Below are 20,520 nucleotides of genomic sequence, written 5' to 3'. Positions count from 1 at the left end.
ATCGTAGGATATTTAAAAATTTCAAACTTATCGAATTCTAAATTTTAAATAACCAAGTTTAAAAAGATTCAACGCTTTCGAGTCTAAAGGAATTTCAAAAGGAAATAAAGAAGCTCTTCTTCGCAACGATAGGATATATTTAAGAATCATTAGAATGTTGGGTTACATAAGGTACAATTTAATAGTCGTATAATTACTATTGTTTCTTGCACACTCGTACATACATTAACACACACATCTACGAATCTATAGTTTACAGTATCGAAACCCTGTTCCTTGTCATTGGTAGGTTATCAAGTTAGTAAAACGTACTTTGTATTATCAAATAGTAACGATATTGTTTTTCTGAAGACCAATGATAGATCTTATCAACAACGATAATATAATTACCATTTTATACATGTTACGTCTAGTTCTATCTTAAAACCTTAAAGACATTTTACACCCAACTCGCTGTTATGTTAGTCGCTTTAATTAAAAGTAAGAATATCCTAGAAACAGTTAATAAAACTAATTATATATCAGCCCTTTTTCTTCGCTTACGACGTAAATGGTAACAAGAAATATTAATCTCCGTCTTCCAAGACTTCCATCAAAAGCTCGTTGAAATTTTAAATCATGAAACAAGGAACGTTAATTTCATACAAATTTCGTACTTGTAATCCTCTCGATCGATAAGGAGGAGAACAAAATTTTTAATTCTCTCGCAACATAAATAGTAAAAAAAACTATTAATCCCCCACTTCCAATTATTATACCATAATCCCTCTGTATTCAATGATTCGTTATATTTTTCAATCACGAAGGAAGGGACGTTAATTACAAAAGTTTCGAACTCGTAATACCCCCAAGAATAAAAGAGAAAATATTCAAAAATATCGATTAAAGGAGAAGAAAAAAGATAGTCGAGAAGATCTATCATAGAAAGCACGAAACGGCAGGACATCACAGATTTCGTTCTAAACCTAAGTTCATCCTTGGAAAAATCATCCTAGAAACAACCCTTAAATCTCTTCTGGGACACTTTTTGTTGTTTCATTCTTTTTTAAAATCGTCTCTCCCTCTGGTTTCTCTTTCGAGATAATTTCTTTCTTCTGACTTTCTGCTGCCTGTGGCTCGATCAGGCCACCTAAAACAGCCTCAACGTATTCTTCTCTACCCTCGTCGGTGTCAAAAGAGAATCCAATCGATGGAACAAATTCTGTTTTCACCACAGTCTTCTCGGATTTTGTGGCAAACGTGGTCTTCGGCGTAGATGTCGTCGTCGACCTAATATCTATCTTAGAATTCGTTTGAGCAATCGGCACGATCGTCTTATCGGTGCTCGATTCCTCGTATTTATTCGTGTTCCTAAGAAGAACTGCAGTCTGGAAATCAATCGATCTCTGTTTCTCAGGAAGATCAAATATTTTTTTCTGTTCTCTGTAAAGAGGTTCTCCGAAATGCTGCTCTAGCTGACCCAGAATCCCTTCTTTCGATCGAGGAGCAGAAGTTTTCAAGTTCGGCAGCGTGGAACTCTCTTGAGACCTAAATGTCGCTTCATCCGGCTGTTGCACGTTCGAATTTACTGTCTGTAGCTCCGGATTTTGAGCGACTGACAGGGAAAATGGTCGAGGAACTCGGTCTTGTTTCATTAATTCCGACATCAGTTGAAGAAGACTGACTGTATTCGGGTTGTTTCTCTTAAAATCGGTTAGATCGGAATTGATAAAATCGTTTCCGAAGTTAGACGCATTTCTCACGTCCGAAATATTCGCCTCAGTGATCTGTAACTCTGTCATTCTATGAACTTCTGGCTCCAAAGATTTAATTATTTCTAGTTCGTGTATCTCGTCATTGAGAGTCGACGTTTCTTTGCCCTGTTGGGCTATCAGTTTGCTAATTATATCTTGTCCGCTAGGTATCAGCTCTGCGCCTTTGTTCATCGTCAACGTCACTTGGTAAGGCGAATTATTCTTCTCTATAGCTTCTTCGATGTGTTTTAAAGTTTCTGGCACGATGGATCCAAGTAAAGCATTCACGGTCGAGGCTTCTACGCTATCTCTGTTATCTTTCGACTTCTCTTCCAAGCTTCTGCCTGATTCAATGCTCCTATGCGTTACAGGTCTGAAAGTTGACACCGAAGATTCAATATCGACAGATTTAGTCACGGCAGATGTCGAAATTCCGATAGGTCCCTGTGTCGATAATTCTTCGGGGGTTTTAATTATTGAAACACTTCCTGAAGAGTTCACGAAACCTGACGATGTTATAGCTTTTATAATCTTTGGCGGAGACACGGTGCTTGCACTGACAGAAATCGTCCTGGAATTCTCAACAGCATCATCTGTGGTAAACCGAAGTTCACTCTTTTTATTATCCTCAAGTTTCTCTTCAGTGTCGTTCGTAGATTTGAAAGAAGGATCAAAATGATTTGTGTGAGGAGGTTCACCTTCTTCGGGTCTGTTGTAATCTTTCGTCGGACTTTTGGTATTCGATTGATCGAAGAAAGAGGAAGAAAACCACGACCCAGTGGAGGGTACTAGGGGTCTAGCCACTGTACTACCATGATTCCGCAAACTAGAGTCTTCAGAGATCTCTACGTTTCCATAATTGCTCGTTACTCCTGTGTTCCTATCGAGAGAAGTAGACTGATCGACATAATCGTCAGAACCAATGCTCTGGAACCTCGGTATCTCAGTCGTCCTTGAACTAGGTTCATCATTCTGAGTCGTGTAACTATTAAATAAAGTGGATCCTTCAGGTAGATCTGGCACCTTTATCTGGAACTTACTTTGCGTCTTTTGAGGAGATTCTAGAAATTCGACTGGTCTAGACGTTTGAGAACCACTGTCCTCTGTATCGATGGAATGTTTCTCATTAAAAAATTCGGAATTTACGTCAGTAGAATTGTTCAAATCGCTCGATCCATTTGATATCGAAGAACGTGGTTCGTGAAGATTCGTGCTTGCTTTGATGGTACTTTCGATGATAGACGAAGCGGTCGTTGATGGGAAAGTATTGAAATTATTCAGAAATTCTTCCTTATTCGTTTTCGTGTCTCTTTGATCGTTTCTTTGGTATTGTTCAGTCGTTTCCTCTTTCTTTTCTCCGGGATAACGCGTAGGCTCCGGCCTGACCAAGGTGTACTTAATCTCTTCTTTATTGAAATTAATTCCTCTTTGAGTTTCACCATAAACTTTGGTTTCGTCTCTCGCAGGATTCTGTTCGTCAACCGAGATTCCCCTGAACGACTGATGAAACGCGTGGCCTAGACCAATGCTACCTCTCGTTTCGAAGTCGTCCAGAGGTTCTTCGTCGTTGCTGTTGTGATTGAATCCTGCGTAGACCCTATCAAACAAAGAACTTCCTCCGTTCGACACTTTGGTACGATTGTAATTAAAATCGTCGAGAACTCTCACCTGGAATCTCTCTTTAGGACGTTCGTCCCTCGTTTCGTCGCTATTGACATCGTCGTAATCGTACTCGTAACTCTCCTGTCTACTATAATCGTCATCCCTGTTCGGGTTCCTCAAAGAAACAGCTTCAGATATTTTCGAGTCTCTTCCTAAATCCTGTCTACTCTTATCGTCGTTCGAGAAGACTCTGGTAGGAGGAGTGACGAAGCTGTTTGACCTACTGCGCGAAAGATAATATTCAGAGCTGTCTATCGCCTGGTCCAACTTGTTGTATGCCAAAGTAGACGATTTGAATGTGGTAGGGACAGTTGGAGAGTAAAATCTCCTAGTTGTAGTGGTGACAGTCGGTACAGTAGGTGCGTAAGATGGTTGGAACTGATTGGTGAACTCGTTGGGCCTTCGATAGGTCTCCTGGAAATCTTTGTTCCTCTGGTTTCCATATCCTGGATCGTTGATCTTCTGAACTCGAATAATCGGCGAATCTTCGTAGGGAGACCTGGATTTCTCGCTAGAATAGAATTTGCCTTGATAATTTCCACTAGTTTCCGGCTTTTTGTCTTTGAGCTGATAGGGTGGCAGGAAATCTCGATTGGCAGGTCTACGATAGTCTTCGAAATTGGTCCTCAAGTCGTTTCCTGTTGTGTCAACTGAAGAGTAGTCGAGGATTCTTCCTGGACCTCTCTGATAGTCCACCACGCTTCCAGTTCGATCAGGATCCACCAGACCATCCTTGGTCACGTCTGTTCCTGATTGAAGACTGATCATTGCGTAAGCGTTTCGAATCATCTCGTCGTCATCTTGCTGATAACTGTTACGATTCACGTCTATGTATTTGCTGCTAGCTGAACAGTCTACTTTGGTCCACCAGTCACAGGTGAGCAGCTTTTGGCTGAATACAGAGCCTATGGGGCAGAGGAAGGAGGAGACCAATACGTCGTGGCACACGTGGAAAACCTGGCATCCTGCCACCTCGTCCGCGTAGTACCCTAAGGAAAATTAGAAATGTTTATTTTTTTAGATTATGAGATTACGTAATAACTTTTTGAATATCCGAGTGTTCGGATGGCAGACATTTCTAAAGCTCTCTATCATTCTTTCAATTATCATTTTTAATCCATAGTTTTATAAAAGACTAAAACATTTCACGTACTTGAAAAACTTTTCTAATTCTTTCTTCCTATTTTTCTCTTAGTTAGTAAAGAAATTTAGATTCCAATTCCCTGAATTTCGATATTTTAATACGACTAACTGGGTATTTTATTTTCCATTCTGATAATAACACTATATCTTCCAAAAGAATTTCAACGATTTACCAAAACGAAATATGAACAATTCGATTCGTTGTTCAATCGATACTTGGTCAATCCGTGCTCCTGTCTCCTAAATCTTCCTTTATTCAGTTTTTTCAATTTAAAATAATCGTGCAATAAGCAATGTTTAAGTACGATGCGCGTTACGTAAGGGACGCGAGGCGACGTTTCTATGCTTGTTCAACATCTTTCTCTCTTCCTTTGAATTATCTAATAACGCGGTTTCTTCCGCGAGTTTAGACTCGCGATACAAAAGACGCCCCAGTGTTCATCGCGACATGACCTGCTGCTTGGAAATTTCAATTAAGTTGCTTTCTTCATTCTATGAATGCTCGCCACGATTTCTTTCGACAAGAAAATGGATATCGTGTGTATCGAACGTAACAGTGATGGATGACGCATTAAAAGTAGTTACCGAGGTTTCTTTCAGGAAAGAAGGAAAAGTCGAAGTCGTGAGGCTTCGATTTTTATTTTAGAATTACGTTTGATTTAGTGCCAGTTGGACGTGTTAGAAATTTTTTCAATTTCGCTATAAGATAGCGTGATTTAGCTTTTTAGAAACCAACAACAAATTATTGAAACTAAACAAGAGAACCAAACGATTTATTGTAATAGAGTCGATAGAAAGAGAGATCGAGGATGTGAGTATTTAATTTCCTTTTTGCAATCATATTAGGGTAATAATATTTGTGCTGTCTGTCGCCTAAGGTAGCCAACAACCAGGAAAAATCACGTCGCGAACCTATAACTAAAAAAACAATTTCCATTTTGTGAACAAACTTCTGATACGGCCAACATCCAGCGAGCTAGAAGCTGTTAAAACTTGGGAAAAGACTAAACAGGATGAAATAAAGGAACACGAATCGCGTGACGTTTTATTCTATAAATTTAGGACGAAATAAATAACCAAAAATCGAACACTTTTCCATTGAACACAGATAAATTTGGAAAAGAATAACAGGTTCTGTAAAGTTCGCGATGATCCCAATTACATGCGTTGCAAGAAGGCGTTGCAAGTTTTGGCTAATCTTTTTACACATACACACACACATATAGGATAGATTTAATTTAATATTCGAAACTCAAACTGTTCAACTCCTCTTTTTGTACAAATTTTTAATCAAATTTCAAAATTAAAAAATTAATTTTTTAAAAAACTTCAAAGTAATTCCCTTCTCAAAGGAAAGAAAAAACTAAAATCTTCCTTCTGAAAAATTCCCATACAGTAAGATAAAATATTAAGCTTCCGCTATTTTCCATCGGCAAAAGTCAAACACTGTACCGATTTGTAACCAGCTGAATAACAGCATACTAAACTTCTGAACGGCGATTGCCTCGCGTCAGAATCGTTTGGATTATCCGTCTGGCCTTTATCTTATTGTTGAGTCGCTTTCGCCGACATTCTGTTGCTTCTGCAGGAACATCGTATAACTGTACAAGATTATCAGGATATTGCTCAATAAAGAAACTATATAACAGAGTACTACACTGAGACTGTACTTTCTTTTGCCTTCTGGAACTCGTTCATATTCGCACCACTTATCTAAATGGTCGTTGTTCATAACTGCAATTAAGTCTGTGGACGAAATCGCCAACGAACCTGTTATTTTCACAGCAAAGAATCGTGAAACTGGCAAAAGATTATTTTCTCGTCGGTATGAACGTTTAAAAGTCCCTAATTTTTATCAGTCAGATTATATTAACAGTTCTCTGGAAGATTTTCAGCGACTGTATGAATTTAACAAGTTTCAATTTCTATCAACCTGATCCAAACTTAACTCGAATCTAATCCAAATCAAGAGATCGAACCTCTCTTCTTCGACTCTGTATAAAAATTTTCTAACAATTCCAACAATTTCCTAAGTTTCAATTGTTATCGTTGCTTTGCTTCTGGCAACGTTCCACGAGCTGAAAGTTTTCATAAGACGCAAGAAGAAGATTCATACCAGATCTCGAACGAACACGCGTAGCCGAAGATAAATACGTTTCGTTGGGCGACGCGAACGTTTGCCTTTCCAACTGAAATGTACATCGACAAACATTTTCGTGCGATTTTTGCGACAAGTTTCGCCCCACGGCTAGTGCAACGCTGACCTATTGCGAAACCGAAGAAAATACTGCGAATGGATTTCACAGGTCGCACGTGCTAGCATCGTGTGCGTGAGAGACATCCTTGACATCGATACTGCACGTGGAAAAGCGTGAAACACGTGTGAATCAATGGTAATCGGTCGTAGGATAAAGCTGATGCACGTGGATCTTTAATGGGATACGTACACTCTGGAAACCGTTTGTTCTAATATTTTTTATTAATAATTGGTGTATACTAAATGTCGTTTCGCAGGATTTAAATTTAGTAGGGTGATACCGAAGATTTAAGTTTCATACGATCGATTTAAAATCCTTTATAAATGAGAAAGATTACGTAATTAAACATACGAATGCCAAAAGGAAATTATTATTATTATTATTAAGTATATTATTATATAGAGAAGTTTCTTACTTTTACTGCTCTGTTCACGGAGGAAGTGAATATTCTCTTCCATTTGATTCGAGAGATATTCGCGACAAATACGTTCAATTTCGTTTGTACGAACTCTGGCAGAAACAATCGGACGAGCAATCTATGAATTTTATTAATATAAATGCCAATTTCAACTGCTTTCTTTCGACCTGAATGGTTAAGATCAAGCGGTCATACCATTGATTGCTTTGTGAAAATTGACTAACTCTGACGTGGTTGCATTAGCTGTCCGAACAGAATCTCTTCTTGTACGTAGTAATTCGCAGTATTATGAAGTGAAATTGAGGGTAAAGGTGTACGTAGATCTGTTTCGATTTTATTCCGAGGAATTGAATTGCATCTAGAAACATACTCGCTTCGATTCTATATACCGGGCACTGCAGAAATCTTTTGTCTTATATTATCTGAAAATCTCAAGTATTTAAGCGAAATACTACGAATGCAAAATTATAAAATAATGTTATAAAACATTGTTTCCGGGAATAGAGAAAGAGAAATATTATTTGTAGGAGAAAAAATCGGAAGTCCATCGAGAATCGAGATATTTACAAGACACTTGTTAGCTTGTTAGATTAACAATTAATTGCTCTAATTATTTCTCTAAAACTTATCGTACAGTTATATGTATACCTTTGTTTCAAGATAATTAGTTAGATATATCAACTACATTACTACTATAATTAGTTATATTAATTACAAAAATATAATTCAATATATGTGTAACGATATAAATAGTAAGTAAGAATTATATCAACCTTATGATGAAATTCTATACGAATAAATCTCTCTTATCTTGTAAAGATTTTTATTCCGGAATGATGTATTAACCATATACCGAGTTTTACGAAGGTAGAAAAAGGAGCAATTTAATTCACCTCGTGAGCGTCCCTCGCACGTGAAACCTGTCTGAGGGAGCGTCGTGTATGCCGGATAATCAATACCTGGTTCTCCTGGCACGTTCCTCCTAATGTCTGACAAATCTAAAACAAAAAAAATGAAAAGAACATACAATCGCTTAGTATTCACTGCTCGCTTAATAGTCGAACAAGAAGCGTCGAATTAATAAACGTGAATAATATTAGCCAAATGAATTAGATAGCGATGCTATTGATTTTATATTGCGAGTTATTATCGACGATAAAACCGACGAGATATTCCAAAATTATATCGTATATTGTAGTAACAAATTGGAGAGAATGGCAAGCATCTGCAGATCATCTTAGCATGACATTAAATAAATATCATCGAATGACTGTGAACGTTTCAATGAACTTTGAACGATGCGATGATTGTGCTCGTATATGCTAAGAACGAAAGGTATACATTCTGAATTATGGTAAATGTTACGATGACTATGAATGGCCTGTTAATTGTTTGTTCGAACAAACACACTTACGTTTGTTTAAAACTCCAACTTCTTGCAGAGCATAGAAACTTTCACTTTTTCAATAACTAAATATCAAATTTCAGGCTCTTAGACTTTTTAGTGAAAAATTGTTTAAAAAATTCTTTTGTACTCCACCAGATCTTTAGATAAATTATACAAGTGATCCATTTCGTAAAAGTAAAGAATCATTGGAATTCGACTAAATCTCTTTGTTCTATGTTCGATAAAATATTTATTTCAATATGCATTTCTTCGTCGATTCTTCAACTTCGAAGATAAAGTAAAATTACAATAAATCCAATCATGTGATTTTAATTTAGATTTTAAATAATGAGAAAATTACCGATTGAATTTTATTCTTTCATTTCTCCGTGCAGTATGTAACAGAATTTATTTAAAGAGGACAAAGTTATTCATATATAATTCGATAAGATAATACGTAATCGTAGAAAGTATAAATGTAAAATATCTGCTCAGCCAGAAAAGAAATATTCAACACCGAATAAACAACGATTAAAATGAAAGATTCGACCAACACAGATCTCACGTGGAGAAACTGAATCATCACGTGCCAGGCCTTACATAAAGGAGCATAATGGCTCGTGGTGAGTCAAGGTCGTGAAAAACACCTCGTCAGGATAATCCAGCGTGTGTGACATTTAACAGGACGTGTTCGCTTCGTTTACAGCGCCACACGTGATTTCTTTGGTTTGCTTCTTGTAAGTCGCGAGAGGTTTCACGTGACCTATGGCACGATTTTTCCATCATCCGTCATACCTAACGCCTTTCACGCCACTTGATAATGTCCTCGTCCGACGACTCTGCTTTTTAATCCAACGGAACGTCTATCACTCGGTATTTAACTATGTAGGTTCATACTTTGCGAAGATGGAAAAATAAAGAAAAATTATTAATAATCTCGGTAATCAGGATTTTTCCTTCGTACCTGTAAAAGATTCTGTAACTCGCAATTATATCTTTAATGGAGGACCTTCGTATAGCAATTTAGATTCACCCATCGATTTCCTCGTAATTTCTGTACTTAATGTTAAAGGTGTCGATAGTAATTTGCCTCGTTTTGATAGATCATCGTCGTACTGAATTCTTTGGATTGGTGTAAGATTGATCGTACCTTGCGTTAAACAGTCTTACGCTTGTTGAGAGGAGTAGTAATTTTGTACTTTTCGTGAGGCTGCTCAGAAGCCACGTAGAATCTTGAAAATATACGTAGAATATGAGAATATAAAATTGTAGAAATGCAAAAAATACCGAGAATCTTGGAAATATTTTGCAACACGAATCCTCGTTTCTAATGATCGATCATTCATAACGAGTGTCTGTTTTTAACAACACTGGCATCGATCGATGGAATCGGTGTCAACGCGTAATTAATCGAAGAAAAAGAAACAAGATGAATAACATTATACCGCCTAAGCGTCGGAGAATTAGCATATTGCGAGTCCTTTTTATTCGCACCTCCGTTCGTATGACAATGCTCTTTGTTGACTGTAGACGTATTAAATAATCGTGTCAATGAATAAAAATGATGTCACGAGTTATTAATCGCTGGGGACACAAGAGTAAAGTAACTGTGATTGCGGACAAATAAAATGTAAAGATGAAAATTGAGAAATGTTAACGAGAATTCTTCCGCGCAGTGGAGATTTAATGGAAAGTCAATTTTAGTTTTTATATTAGAAATTGCGAGAAAACGAAGGGACTCCTTGACCCGTCCCCATTCTCCGACTGATTATTTTCATAAAATCACTTTACAGATAGTTATCGTCGTTCCTTGTTAAGGATCTTTCTATTCATAGTGCCATCGACTTTGTTAGGTAGCATTGTTCAACCAGTTATCAATTATTACGATGGCTGACAGTATCTGGCAGCGATATTAAATCCAGACTTTACAAATTTTTCACACTTTAAGTAACACACGGCGATATAGGCTCGGACATTGTTAAAATAAGATACTTGAAAAATGATCATTCGGGCGATATATCATCTCCCGTGATTAGATGTCACTTTATATCATTTTACGAGATCGAATGTTAAGATAATCACAATTTCAAGTTACATTCCCCTGTACGTTGCATCTCGATAAAACAAGATAATTCGTCGTTTCGACGAATTTCGTGATTTTACGGTTAATTGGCATAGAATTAAATCATTAAAATCGCTACGTGTTAATTAGTAAGGAATTTCATAGAAAAAAGAGACAAGAAACGAACAATCTACCTGTTTTCTCTTGGTAAGGATCGTACTGGCCACCAGCAGATCCGTAACTGTCGAACGCTCCCTCTTCTTCCGGATCGAAGAACTTCCTGAAACGACATCGTAGGCTTGTTTAATCGTACGCACGCATCCGCGTGAATACACGCGAAACGAAACGAACGCAATACCTCCCCCTGGTACCATCAATGGCTCTTCGTGACAGGAAGCTCCTCCTTGGAATTTCATGTTCAAGACTGCCGTGAATGTTGCATAAGACCAGCGTCACGAGATCTGTGCAAAGAGGAGTGCCTCTACTAGAGATGTTACACAGGCGAATGATTAAAAATATAATAATAATAATAATAATAATAATAATAATTCCAAATAGAATAAAAATCGTGTATGTAATCTGAGAAAAATAATATACAAAACACGGTTAATCACTGGAATTATGTTCACTTTATGAAACATCGAGGATATCGATACGTCTTTGCAAGAAGAAATATCTTTCCAGCTTTAAAAAATACCTCTCTGGAGAGGTTAATTTGCAAACTTTTTAAAATTCTTCTCGTCTTCCGCGTGATGAATCGCAGCAGTTATACTCTCAATCTTCGATCGTAGGATACATCGGTACTTGTTCGGAAAAATGTTATATCTTTTTGACTTTAAAAAATGCGTCCTTCGAGAGATTAATCTGCAAACTTTTTCAAATTCCTCTTGTACCCCGTAAGATTAATTTCAACATTTGAATTCCCAAGCTTCGGATCTGCAAGTTTTCCCAATGTCTCGGTCGATACAGCAGCGTTTATTTCCATTTCCAACGCTTGCAAAGGAAACGCATGGCTTATCGTCTCCTCCCGATCCGCGAATTCCACTTTCTACTTCGTATTACAACGCGTACATCGCTGCTCCTCCAACGCCGGATCCCCCGCAACAACAAAACATCGCCCCTTTACGATTCCCCTCTAATCGATACACTCATTCACAGCTCGTCGCTTCTAATGACCATCTTTCCCTCGACTGTCATCCAATCATGTAAAACAACAAAGTCGAGCGAGACAATAGCCTCACGATCCGGTTATAGGCATCCATCGAGTTCGAAAGCGAACCACTCGAGGTGACTCGTTTAGTACGTTAGAACCAGTACTCGAGAGCTCTATTTCGAGAATATTTGAACGTGCGTTGAAAAAGCTAGCGCGTTTTGTTCGTCGTAAGAGAAAGAAGGCGTTCTATGTCGCGAAACGAATTCGAAAGTTTGCCAAGGCTCAAGTAAAAGTAGGAAATTTCGATCAATTTTCGAGATGTTAACGAGCACAAACGACTGATCAGCGTTATCCGATGATGAATAGCGTTAAACGTTCGCGTCTCTCGTAATCGATTAGACAGTCGTTTATAATTATTTCAATTAGATTAATTAAATCGATTTGTTTTCTCGTGCTCGTCGTCGTCTTTGAGAAACTGACCGGGGCCAGCTCGTCTCGATTTCGTCGATACCCGGTGTACTAAATTTATATGCGTAATAAAGAAGTGGCGACCAATTTATTCAAGAAACAGGTTATAATGACAGTTTGATGAAAAAGCCGTGATTTACTAGGATCGTAATAATTTGTTTTTTAATTTCATTGCTCCTTCCATTGCAATCTATTATTCGTTCAAAGGAAATTGGTTAAGACGACCAACTAGAATTTTTCCAACGTTAATTTAACGAAAAGACTGTGATTTATTAAGATTCTAACACCTTCATATTCATTTGGTACTTCCATCGTCTCTCTAACCACAGGCTGCTAGTTATTTAACAAATTTGTTAACCAATATTATCCGACCAATACAATTTAGTAACATCCTCCTATATTAACTTCTCGTTTTCCTCGTCTCTTTTACCACAAGCTACTAATCGTCTCAAAAACTATTTAAAGTTATTCGGTTGGCAACTATGTGATTACGGATTTTATCAATACCACCTAATGACAAAATCCGCAATCACTTAGTTGACAACCCAATACTTTATAGCAGAATTCTAACACGCATACAGATATATATATATACAGGGTGGTTGGTAACTGGTGGTACAAGCGGAAAGGGGGTGATTCTACGCGAAAAAAGAAGTCGAAAATATAGAATAAAATTTTTTTTTTTATTTTTCCATCGAGACAACGATCTACAATGAGATCCGTTAAAACGTACCGCACGCGTACCGAGCGAGAATTCAAAGTCGATTTTCTCGAAAACAAAGCCTCGAACGAAAAATTTTTATTCTATATTTTCGACTTCTTTTTTCGCGTAGAATAACCCCCTTTACGTTTGTACCACCAGTTACCAACCGCCCTGTATATACATTTATTTTTTTAATTTCATTAACTGTTCGAGCTGAAGCTATCGTTTGTCCCAAAGACCAGTTAAAATGTCCAATTAATCTTCGTTTCAACTGTAATTTCGTGAAAAGGCCGTGATTCATTAAGATTCTAAAGTCTTTTCGCAGTTTGTCTCGAGAGCACAAACAGAAAATTGAATTGCGACGAGTCTATCACGAAAGTCTCTGCCTTAGTCACTTGACCTGACAATTTAGCGTTTAAGATAATTTAGGAGAAACACCTATTGTTCCTTAATGATCGCTGGTCTTTTTTCTGCCTTCTTCGTTCTATGTAATTCGTGATTCTGTCAGTAGAATCTCTGGCGACGTTTCGTCACCGCTGTATAGTCGCAACTATTATAATTCATATTTGCGGGCCGCGAGTTGCATTAACTCAGAACACTGAATTTCCATCGTCTCTGACGCACACTCTGGTTACTGCAACAGACATTTGCTTCCATTTTATTACGAAAAGAATCCTTGTGACGAAATTCTAGTGACGCACTGAGTACATCATTAACCTGTACTCCAGTGACTATAATTCAAGATATAATGACTGTATCGTACTGTATATTTTTATAGACCTGACAAGAAGAATAGGAAAATTAGCCTTTTCGATTTATTTACACAGATAACTGAATCTTGACGCAAATTTTTTACTTTTTACGAAACGCAGCGGTACATGTTAATTAAACTGATATTGTGAAAGAACTGTCTGCTTTTGTTTCAAGATATTTAAGCCGTAATTGGTAGATCCATTCGAGGGAAATATAATTTAAAGATTGTACTTCTCTCAAAATTCAGTTTCATTTTTACGATGATTTAGATTCATCAATTAGATTTCTCTGTACTTTTATCGTGTTTCTTCTTATTTAACGTAGGTATTTCTATCGATACATGTTTCGAAGAAGATATAGTTTTCGTTTTATTTCCAATCTTATGATTCGAAAAAATAATTATAACTACAGCTTGGTCGAAAATTTGCGGCTTAACTTAAAAATTAAGGAATTTTATTGCGTAACATTTATAGTATAATCCTGTTTCATAGAAAAATATTCTTTAATTAATTCACTAGAATATAGAAATCTATAAATGTATACAGTCTAAAAATACATCTAAAAAAAGACGTAGGAGAGCAGTTTCAGGTTTTGTCTCGGACGCTTTCTCGCGTGTAACCTAATTAAAAAAGTATAGCGCTCAATGATGTCATTGAGAATGCGAGATAACGGGATCGCGTGTCGTGGGAGGGGCAATTATCGTTCAGAATCAGAGTTCCATGGATTCCATACGGTTGATACTCTTGTTCGGGAGATAAAAATGTTTCTTGCGCGGCTCTATACTCGCGGTAGATGTTGGCATTAAAAAGATGAACGCAAGAAAGGTCACGAAGTTGGATGGCTAAGAAGTTGGAAGCCGCGCATACCGTAAATCGTGAAAGACCAGGTCATTCGGTTAAGTTTTCATGTTAAAAGTCACTCGTTTGCATTTTTAATTACAGATGTTTCGTTACTATCTAGATACTGTTTAGTATACTTATTACGTAATTCAGTTAATTTTTCGAAAGTTAGAATTCTTTTCTTTTAATTTATTTCGTTGAGATTGTTTCTTCTTTTTCATACTTAACTCCAATCTCTTAGCCTTTCTATACTTTTCGACTTTTTATCGTGTAAAATTATGCCAATTTAAAAAGAACAAATATGTTACCTAAAATAGACTTTATTTGTTTCAAAACGTAAAATAATATTTAAGATGATGTACAAGTATTCAGTAATTTTTCTATTCTTTGAAATAACCTGCTAATACCTAATTTCTTCAATTTCTTAATATTTCTCAAATAAAATTTGCGATTAAGAAATTATTCGGTACTTGGCGTGTAATTTGTTTCAACTTTATCGAAGTTGACTATTACAAACTTTGTACTGCTTTTACTGTTCTATTCAGCTCTTTGTTTCATTCACGCTCCATTCTCACTGTCGTCACGAAGAAACCAGTAGCCACGTTAAATTCAATTGCAATTCGATCAGCTACTGATTGATGCACGGCTGACGGTGAGAATTTATCTGTGAAAGGACGTTACGCAATTTCTACATGTATATTCGACGATGTAAAGAATGAACTGTAACGAGCGAAATAATTACAAGATCATCCCTCCGTAATTTACACGCGATCCATTAAATATATCGACAAATTAGAATATCTTTTTCACCTAAAATAGAAAAGGTTCTATTTCATTAAAATGGAAGAAACGCTCAAAAAGAAAGATAAAAACGCTGACAAAGAATCTTACCTTCTTTTCCGGGACATTAATTAAAAACTTTTAATTAAGAAGATAATTAAAATATATCTGAAGAGCGTAACTCGTCAAAATGAAAAAGTCACGACAGAATGATAATAAATACTTTAACTAATAAGGAACTTCGATCAGATGCATGAGGACTCTTAAGAAGTTACGACAGCAAAAATTCCAATCTGTATTTTATCTAATCTACCGTGGCAATCTGCATGTTACTTCCGATCAATTGAATCTCTCGTTCATTCGTACAATCGTAACAGAATTTCGTTGTATACACCGAGTAGAATCGTGAGAATATATTTACGTGTTCCTGTCTCTCGTGCAGTTCACGAATCACCAAGATTTCACTTGTATCGCGCGAAGACGGAACTGCAGATTTAACATATATCGCAGATTAAACAAAATTATTTCCAAGTTTGTTGCATGCACAATCAGGTTCAAATGTTTGACACACTTTTTTCTTTTTGGACGAAACATGCCTTTCCGTGTGCTTTTCCGACAGATCGGAATATCATAACTATAGAATTTTCGTTTTTACATACAATTAGATATAATTAGCTTCAATACTATAGAAGAATAATATTGTAATATTTATTTAATATAATAATATTGTAATATTTATTTATCGAAGGAACTGTCCGTTCGATTCTTAGCACGCTGCAAACTTTCGAGAGGAAGCGTAAATAAAATATCTCAGAGTTCATTGTTATATCATGGAAGGCAGATCTATTATTTCACCAATTTATTCGCCAAGTAAATGCCAAACGAAATAAATTACGCCCACGCAACAGCCGCAATGTTGAAACAATGATCTTCCAATAGATTAATCCCGCTAAAGCTCGTTATTTCTGAATTCAGTTAAGAAGTATCAATGAATTGAGAATTAGACGAAGATGAAGCAAATTAGTTTACACTCGGTGCTTCATGCTTATAGAATATTCATGTTGACATAATTCCTGAATATTCATCGTCTAGAAATTTATGTGCAAACAGTACGAGGCAAACCTGCGAAAGTGGCTCGGGACGAACCGAAAATTGTTGATTTTTTGGCGAGATACACAGCTGCAGTTACGTACGATACAAAGTATAAACAGTACGAGGCAAGTCTCGTGAGGAATCGGCAGCATGACTGTACTTAGCTTAGGAATCGTGAACTTTGCTATTTTGTGTTTAATCGCTGCACTGCCTTGACCTATAGACGACATTTTTAATTTTATTAATTTGTGATACGTTCATAAGGTTTTAACCACAAAGTACCGGACACACAATGTGGTCTTGTAAAATGGCCCCAATATGCGCTGATCGTACCCGGGAAGCATCTGACTATCCAATTTTATTAATTACGGTTTAAATTAAGATTTAAAGGATTGTCAGAGATACTTGATCGTTATTACATGAGATAGTTCATTTACACCGAAGGTAGTTCTAGTATTAAAGTATCTATTCGTCCCTTTTTACATTCTCTTATCTTTAACTAACATCAGCTTCATACTTCTGTTAAAAATATAGCTGTCAAACTACTCAATAGCTATGCTTTTTTCTTCGACCGTCACTAAGGACACAAAAGCTATCAACCAACGCGTAAATATAGCCATTGCCGTCATTGTAATATACTTGTCACTTCTCGTAGACATTCCTTCTTTACATTCAATCACGTTTCGGATAGGAGCCAAACGTTTCAATAAAGATTTAAGTCGAACCTTTCAATACATGTTAATGCAAGATACAACACAGAGTTAACGCGAGTAAAAATCGACTTCAATCCGACCATAAATACGACATCGCAAGTCAGATGTGCTGGTACATAAAAAATGGGACTCCTCGAATCAACCACAAACTGTAGACCTCGGAACAAATGAGTATACCATACAAAGCAAACACGGTGTGATCCAATAACTACGAATCAGATAATTCACGAATGAAACAACTATAAATCGAATATCGCGATTCGATTACAGATACTTGGCGCCAACTGTTAATCAAACATGTAACTTTAAATTTCGAATTGAAAATCGAATACGCCGGAGTAATCGCGAACCACGTATCTTCAATCAAACAAATTAAACATTACAATGCAACAACTATGAATCAAACAACCATAAACCGAATACCACTATTCAACTGTGGACACTTTGTACCAAGCGTTAATTAAATATCTAACCTTAATCCCAGACTAACAGATCAACCACAAGCCGCACACCACAAATCAAACAACCGCTGCTGTACAAATTAGGTACACGTTGTAATCCAACAGCTACGAATTAAATAACCATAGAGCGGACACCATCAATCAATTACGAAGTGCTTCATTAACCAACCATTAATCGAGCACCACGAATTAACTACGAGCCAGACACCTCAAACCATGTCAAACCACGTCAAACCCTCGTCAACCGAACACCTTCTAAGGTCATCCGTTAACACGCGATTCGATCTTCGTTTCGAGACGATTTCTACACCTTCTTGGACTAACCAATGGACAGCTCTTACCTGTCGCTGAGGGAAAAGACCTACGTTTCCCATACAGGTAAATCGATCTGACTGTGTCGAAGTCGAGCGTAGCCTGGGAGGAATCGGCCTCGAATCGTACGCTATACGGTAGAACGCGGTCGAAATCGGATTCCTGTTCACGTTGACGACACTTACACAGAACGGGCAGCGTGGTCGGCATTTTGTCGCACGTTGCATGAGTGTCCCGGCGAAGGTGTCCGACGTCGAACGTTCGGCCAGCGTGTAGCAGCCGATGCACTGCGACTACACCGATCTCCTCTCGAGTCTTCTTCCAAGCTTCTGGACGAAAGGGAAGGGATCCGCACCTCTTACCTTTCTTCTTCTCGCTTTCCACCTCTCACCCGCGCCAATACACGCATCGGTCATCCCTCCGCGAGAGGAATTTCTGCCGCGCCTCTGACAACAAGGAAATTTGGTAAGCTACACGATATACGAGTAACGGAGACGGAACATTTGCTTTTCGCGAATTTTCGATGATACAGCGCGATTTTGGAAATTGGAAAATAAAAGTTATCGTAGAAGTTACGATAATACGAAAATTATCAATTTTGGAATGTAAAGACTCTCGAGATGGTACAGCTACGGTACCTTTTTAAATAATTTATCTTTTGAACAGTCGTTTAGATAAGATACAGGGTGCCCTTAGTCTTCTTCCAATACTAAATTTAGGCTGCACCAATACACGTAACAAATGCCAAGTTTATATTGTAGAAGAAACTCGCAGGAATGTTCCTGATTATATTCTGCTCGTTCATACTGGCCAAATGGTACAGTTTTGGTATTTTATTATAGACAGAACGTTTATTGAACAAAATTGAAAAATATACAGAATACGTACATAATACGTTATAATATTTACAGGATGAAACGAATCTCTACTTAGGATGCTTCCTTTTAGTTGTATCCATAAAAAATTCAATCGAAACCAATTGAATCGATACAACTCCAAAATCTCTAAGCACATCCTCTGCCCTTCTCCGCAAACCACTCCAATCTCCTCGATATTGGTACAACATATACCACGTAATGAGACTTTCAAACACGTCAGAACCGTACCTGATCACCCTTCGTTCTCCCATTTCTCCGTCGATTGGTATCAACCGACTATCCAGAATCCCCGTTCCATTCACCTAGAAAACGTCTGCCAGTCGCGTCGACGAACCATTCGAGTGGAAAGTGTCGCCGGCGACGTTTACAGACGTAGGATCCCACCATTCGCACCGACACGTCGCATCTGCCATTCGTTTCCAGTCGTCGGATTCCATCGAAGAATCCCAGGTGCTCGCAATTAAAATGGAAAGTAGAGCGGGCCCGATAAAGTTAGCCAGCCGAGGAACACCTCGAGGGAGCTGACGACGTTGCGTGGATCGATCTGCTTTCGATAGCTGGATTTTACCGATGTTCTGACCGCCGAGGAAAGAACTACGCGCCGAAACCGGCGTAACACGGTTCGATGCCTCGTCCCACGATCTTTGCCACCGATCTGACATTTATCCTAGGTTACTCTGTGTCTCCGTTCCTTTGCGTTATGTTGGCATCGAAGGTTCGATCAATTGGTGAATTTAAAACAGGCTATAACGAACATTTTCTGCGGCTATTTCGAAGATCTTCGACGTTTATCGGTTTAGGAAGATCCAAGGCGAAGATGAGGCTGAGAAGGAGGATTTTGACTGTTTCCGAAGGAAATTTTAGGTCTCTGAGTTTACAGATATAGCGGTGATTATTGCGACGAGATTGGAAATTAAATTAACAGCGTAGGAAGATACGTGGCTAGAGATTTTTCCGATTTGTCGATACAAGGAACATAGAACGCTGAATTTGGCTTGTTTCTATCGCTTGGAGGAAGCTTTAAGTTTCTCGGTTAATGGTTACGATGGTTTTATTTAGGAACGGATTGAGAAAGAAGATGGCTAGAGATTTGTTTAACTCGTTGGTTTAGAGAAACGCAGGAGGATTTGACGTAAAAGAATCAGGTTTCCTCTCACTTTGTACATGACAAACGAGACAATAATACAAAGAGTAAATACATCGGGCGTATCTGCGTTCGAAAGAACAACGTCCCACATTCTTTTTGTTCTGCAACTGCCATTTCCATCCTCTACAGTTATGGCAGGAGCAAAGGTCTCTCGAATATATATATATATACAGGTACAAGCGACCTAAATGTACGCTGCATCGATATCTCGGCGCGTGTAATTGAAGAAACAGGACACATTATGTAAGTTCGGTGACATTGCCTCCGTTCTGCACACACGCCTCGCCTCCACCTTTCTCTCTTCCTCCACTTTCTTCCTTTCTTCTTGCTCTGTTTATATCACTCCACCCTCCTCTTCATCTTTCATCCAACATCTCATCTTCTTCCTCCTTTCTTCTATCTTGCTTTTTTTCTTTCTTTCTCATGCAACTTACACTCGCTTCTGTACATCTGGTTTTTCGCAAGACGCAAGTACACTCTGGTTTCTCTTTCTATAGTCCGTAGATCTTGCTTCTTCAAGTTCTCTTCCATCTTACTTCTGTTTTTATCTTCTACGAA

General features: G+C 37.8%; 2 protein-coding genes across 2 annotated transcripts in view; one reads left to right on the top strand and one right to left on the bottom strand.

Annotated features, from left to right (window-relative positions):
• The window catches only part of LOC138183118 (lymphotoxin beta receptor inhibitor), a 201,786-nt gene that overhangs the window by 55,514 nt on the left and 125,752 nt on the right, over positions 1-20,520 (top strand). The window lies entirely within an intron of this gene.
• On the bottom strand, positions 126-19,107 carry LOC138183194 (uncharacterized). Its single transcript, XM_069119820.1, has 6 exons — positions 19,044-19,107; positions 18,123-18,383; positions 11,022-11,124; positions 10,858-10,943; positions 8,108-8,212; positions 126-4,384 (listed from the first exon to the last, which is right to left on the bottom strand). The coding sequence occupies exons 2-6, from the start codon at positions 18,145-18,147 to the stop codon at positions 1,005-1,007; spliced, it is 3,699 nt and encodes a 1,232-aa protein (XP_068975921.1). The 5' UTR covers positions 18,148-18,383; positions 19,044-19,107; the 3' UTR covers positions 126-1,004.

The sequence above is a fragment of the Bombus flavifrons genome, chromosome 9, assembly GCF_040668555.2.
Source record: "Bombus flavifrons isolate JBK064 chromosome 9, iyBomFlav1_principal, whole genome shotgun sequence".
Taxonomy (NCBI): domain Eukaryota; kingdom Metazoa; phylum Arthropoda; class Insecta; order Hymenoptera; family Apidae; genus Bombus; species Bombus flavifrons.
This window is presented reverse-complemented; position numbering and strand designations above follow the sequence as displayed.

Excerpts from the sequence above, each read along its gene's own strand:
- LOC138183194 (XM_069119820.1), bottom strand. The coding sequence starts at position 18,147 with ATGCCGACCACGCTGCCCGTTCTGT. Across the intron at positions 10,944-11,021 it reads ATTGATGGTACCAGGGGGAG|GAAGTTCTTCGATCCGGAAG; the intron begins GTATTGCGTTCG and ends ATGTCGTTTCAG. Across the intron at positions 4,385-8,107 it reads GTGCGAGGGACGCTCACGAG|GGTACTACGCGGACGAGGTG; the intron begins GTGAATTAAATT and ends AATTTTCCTTAG.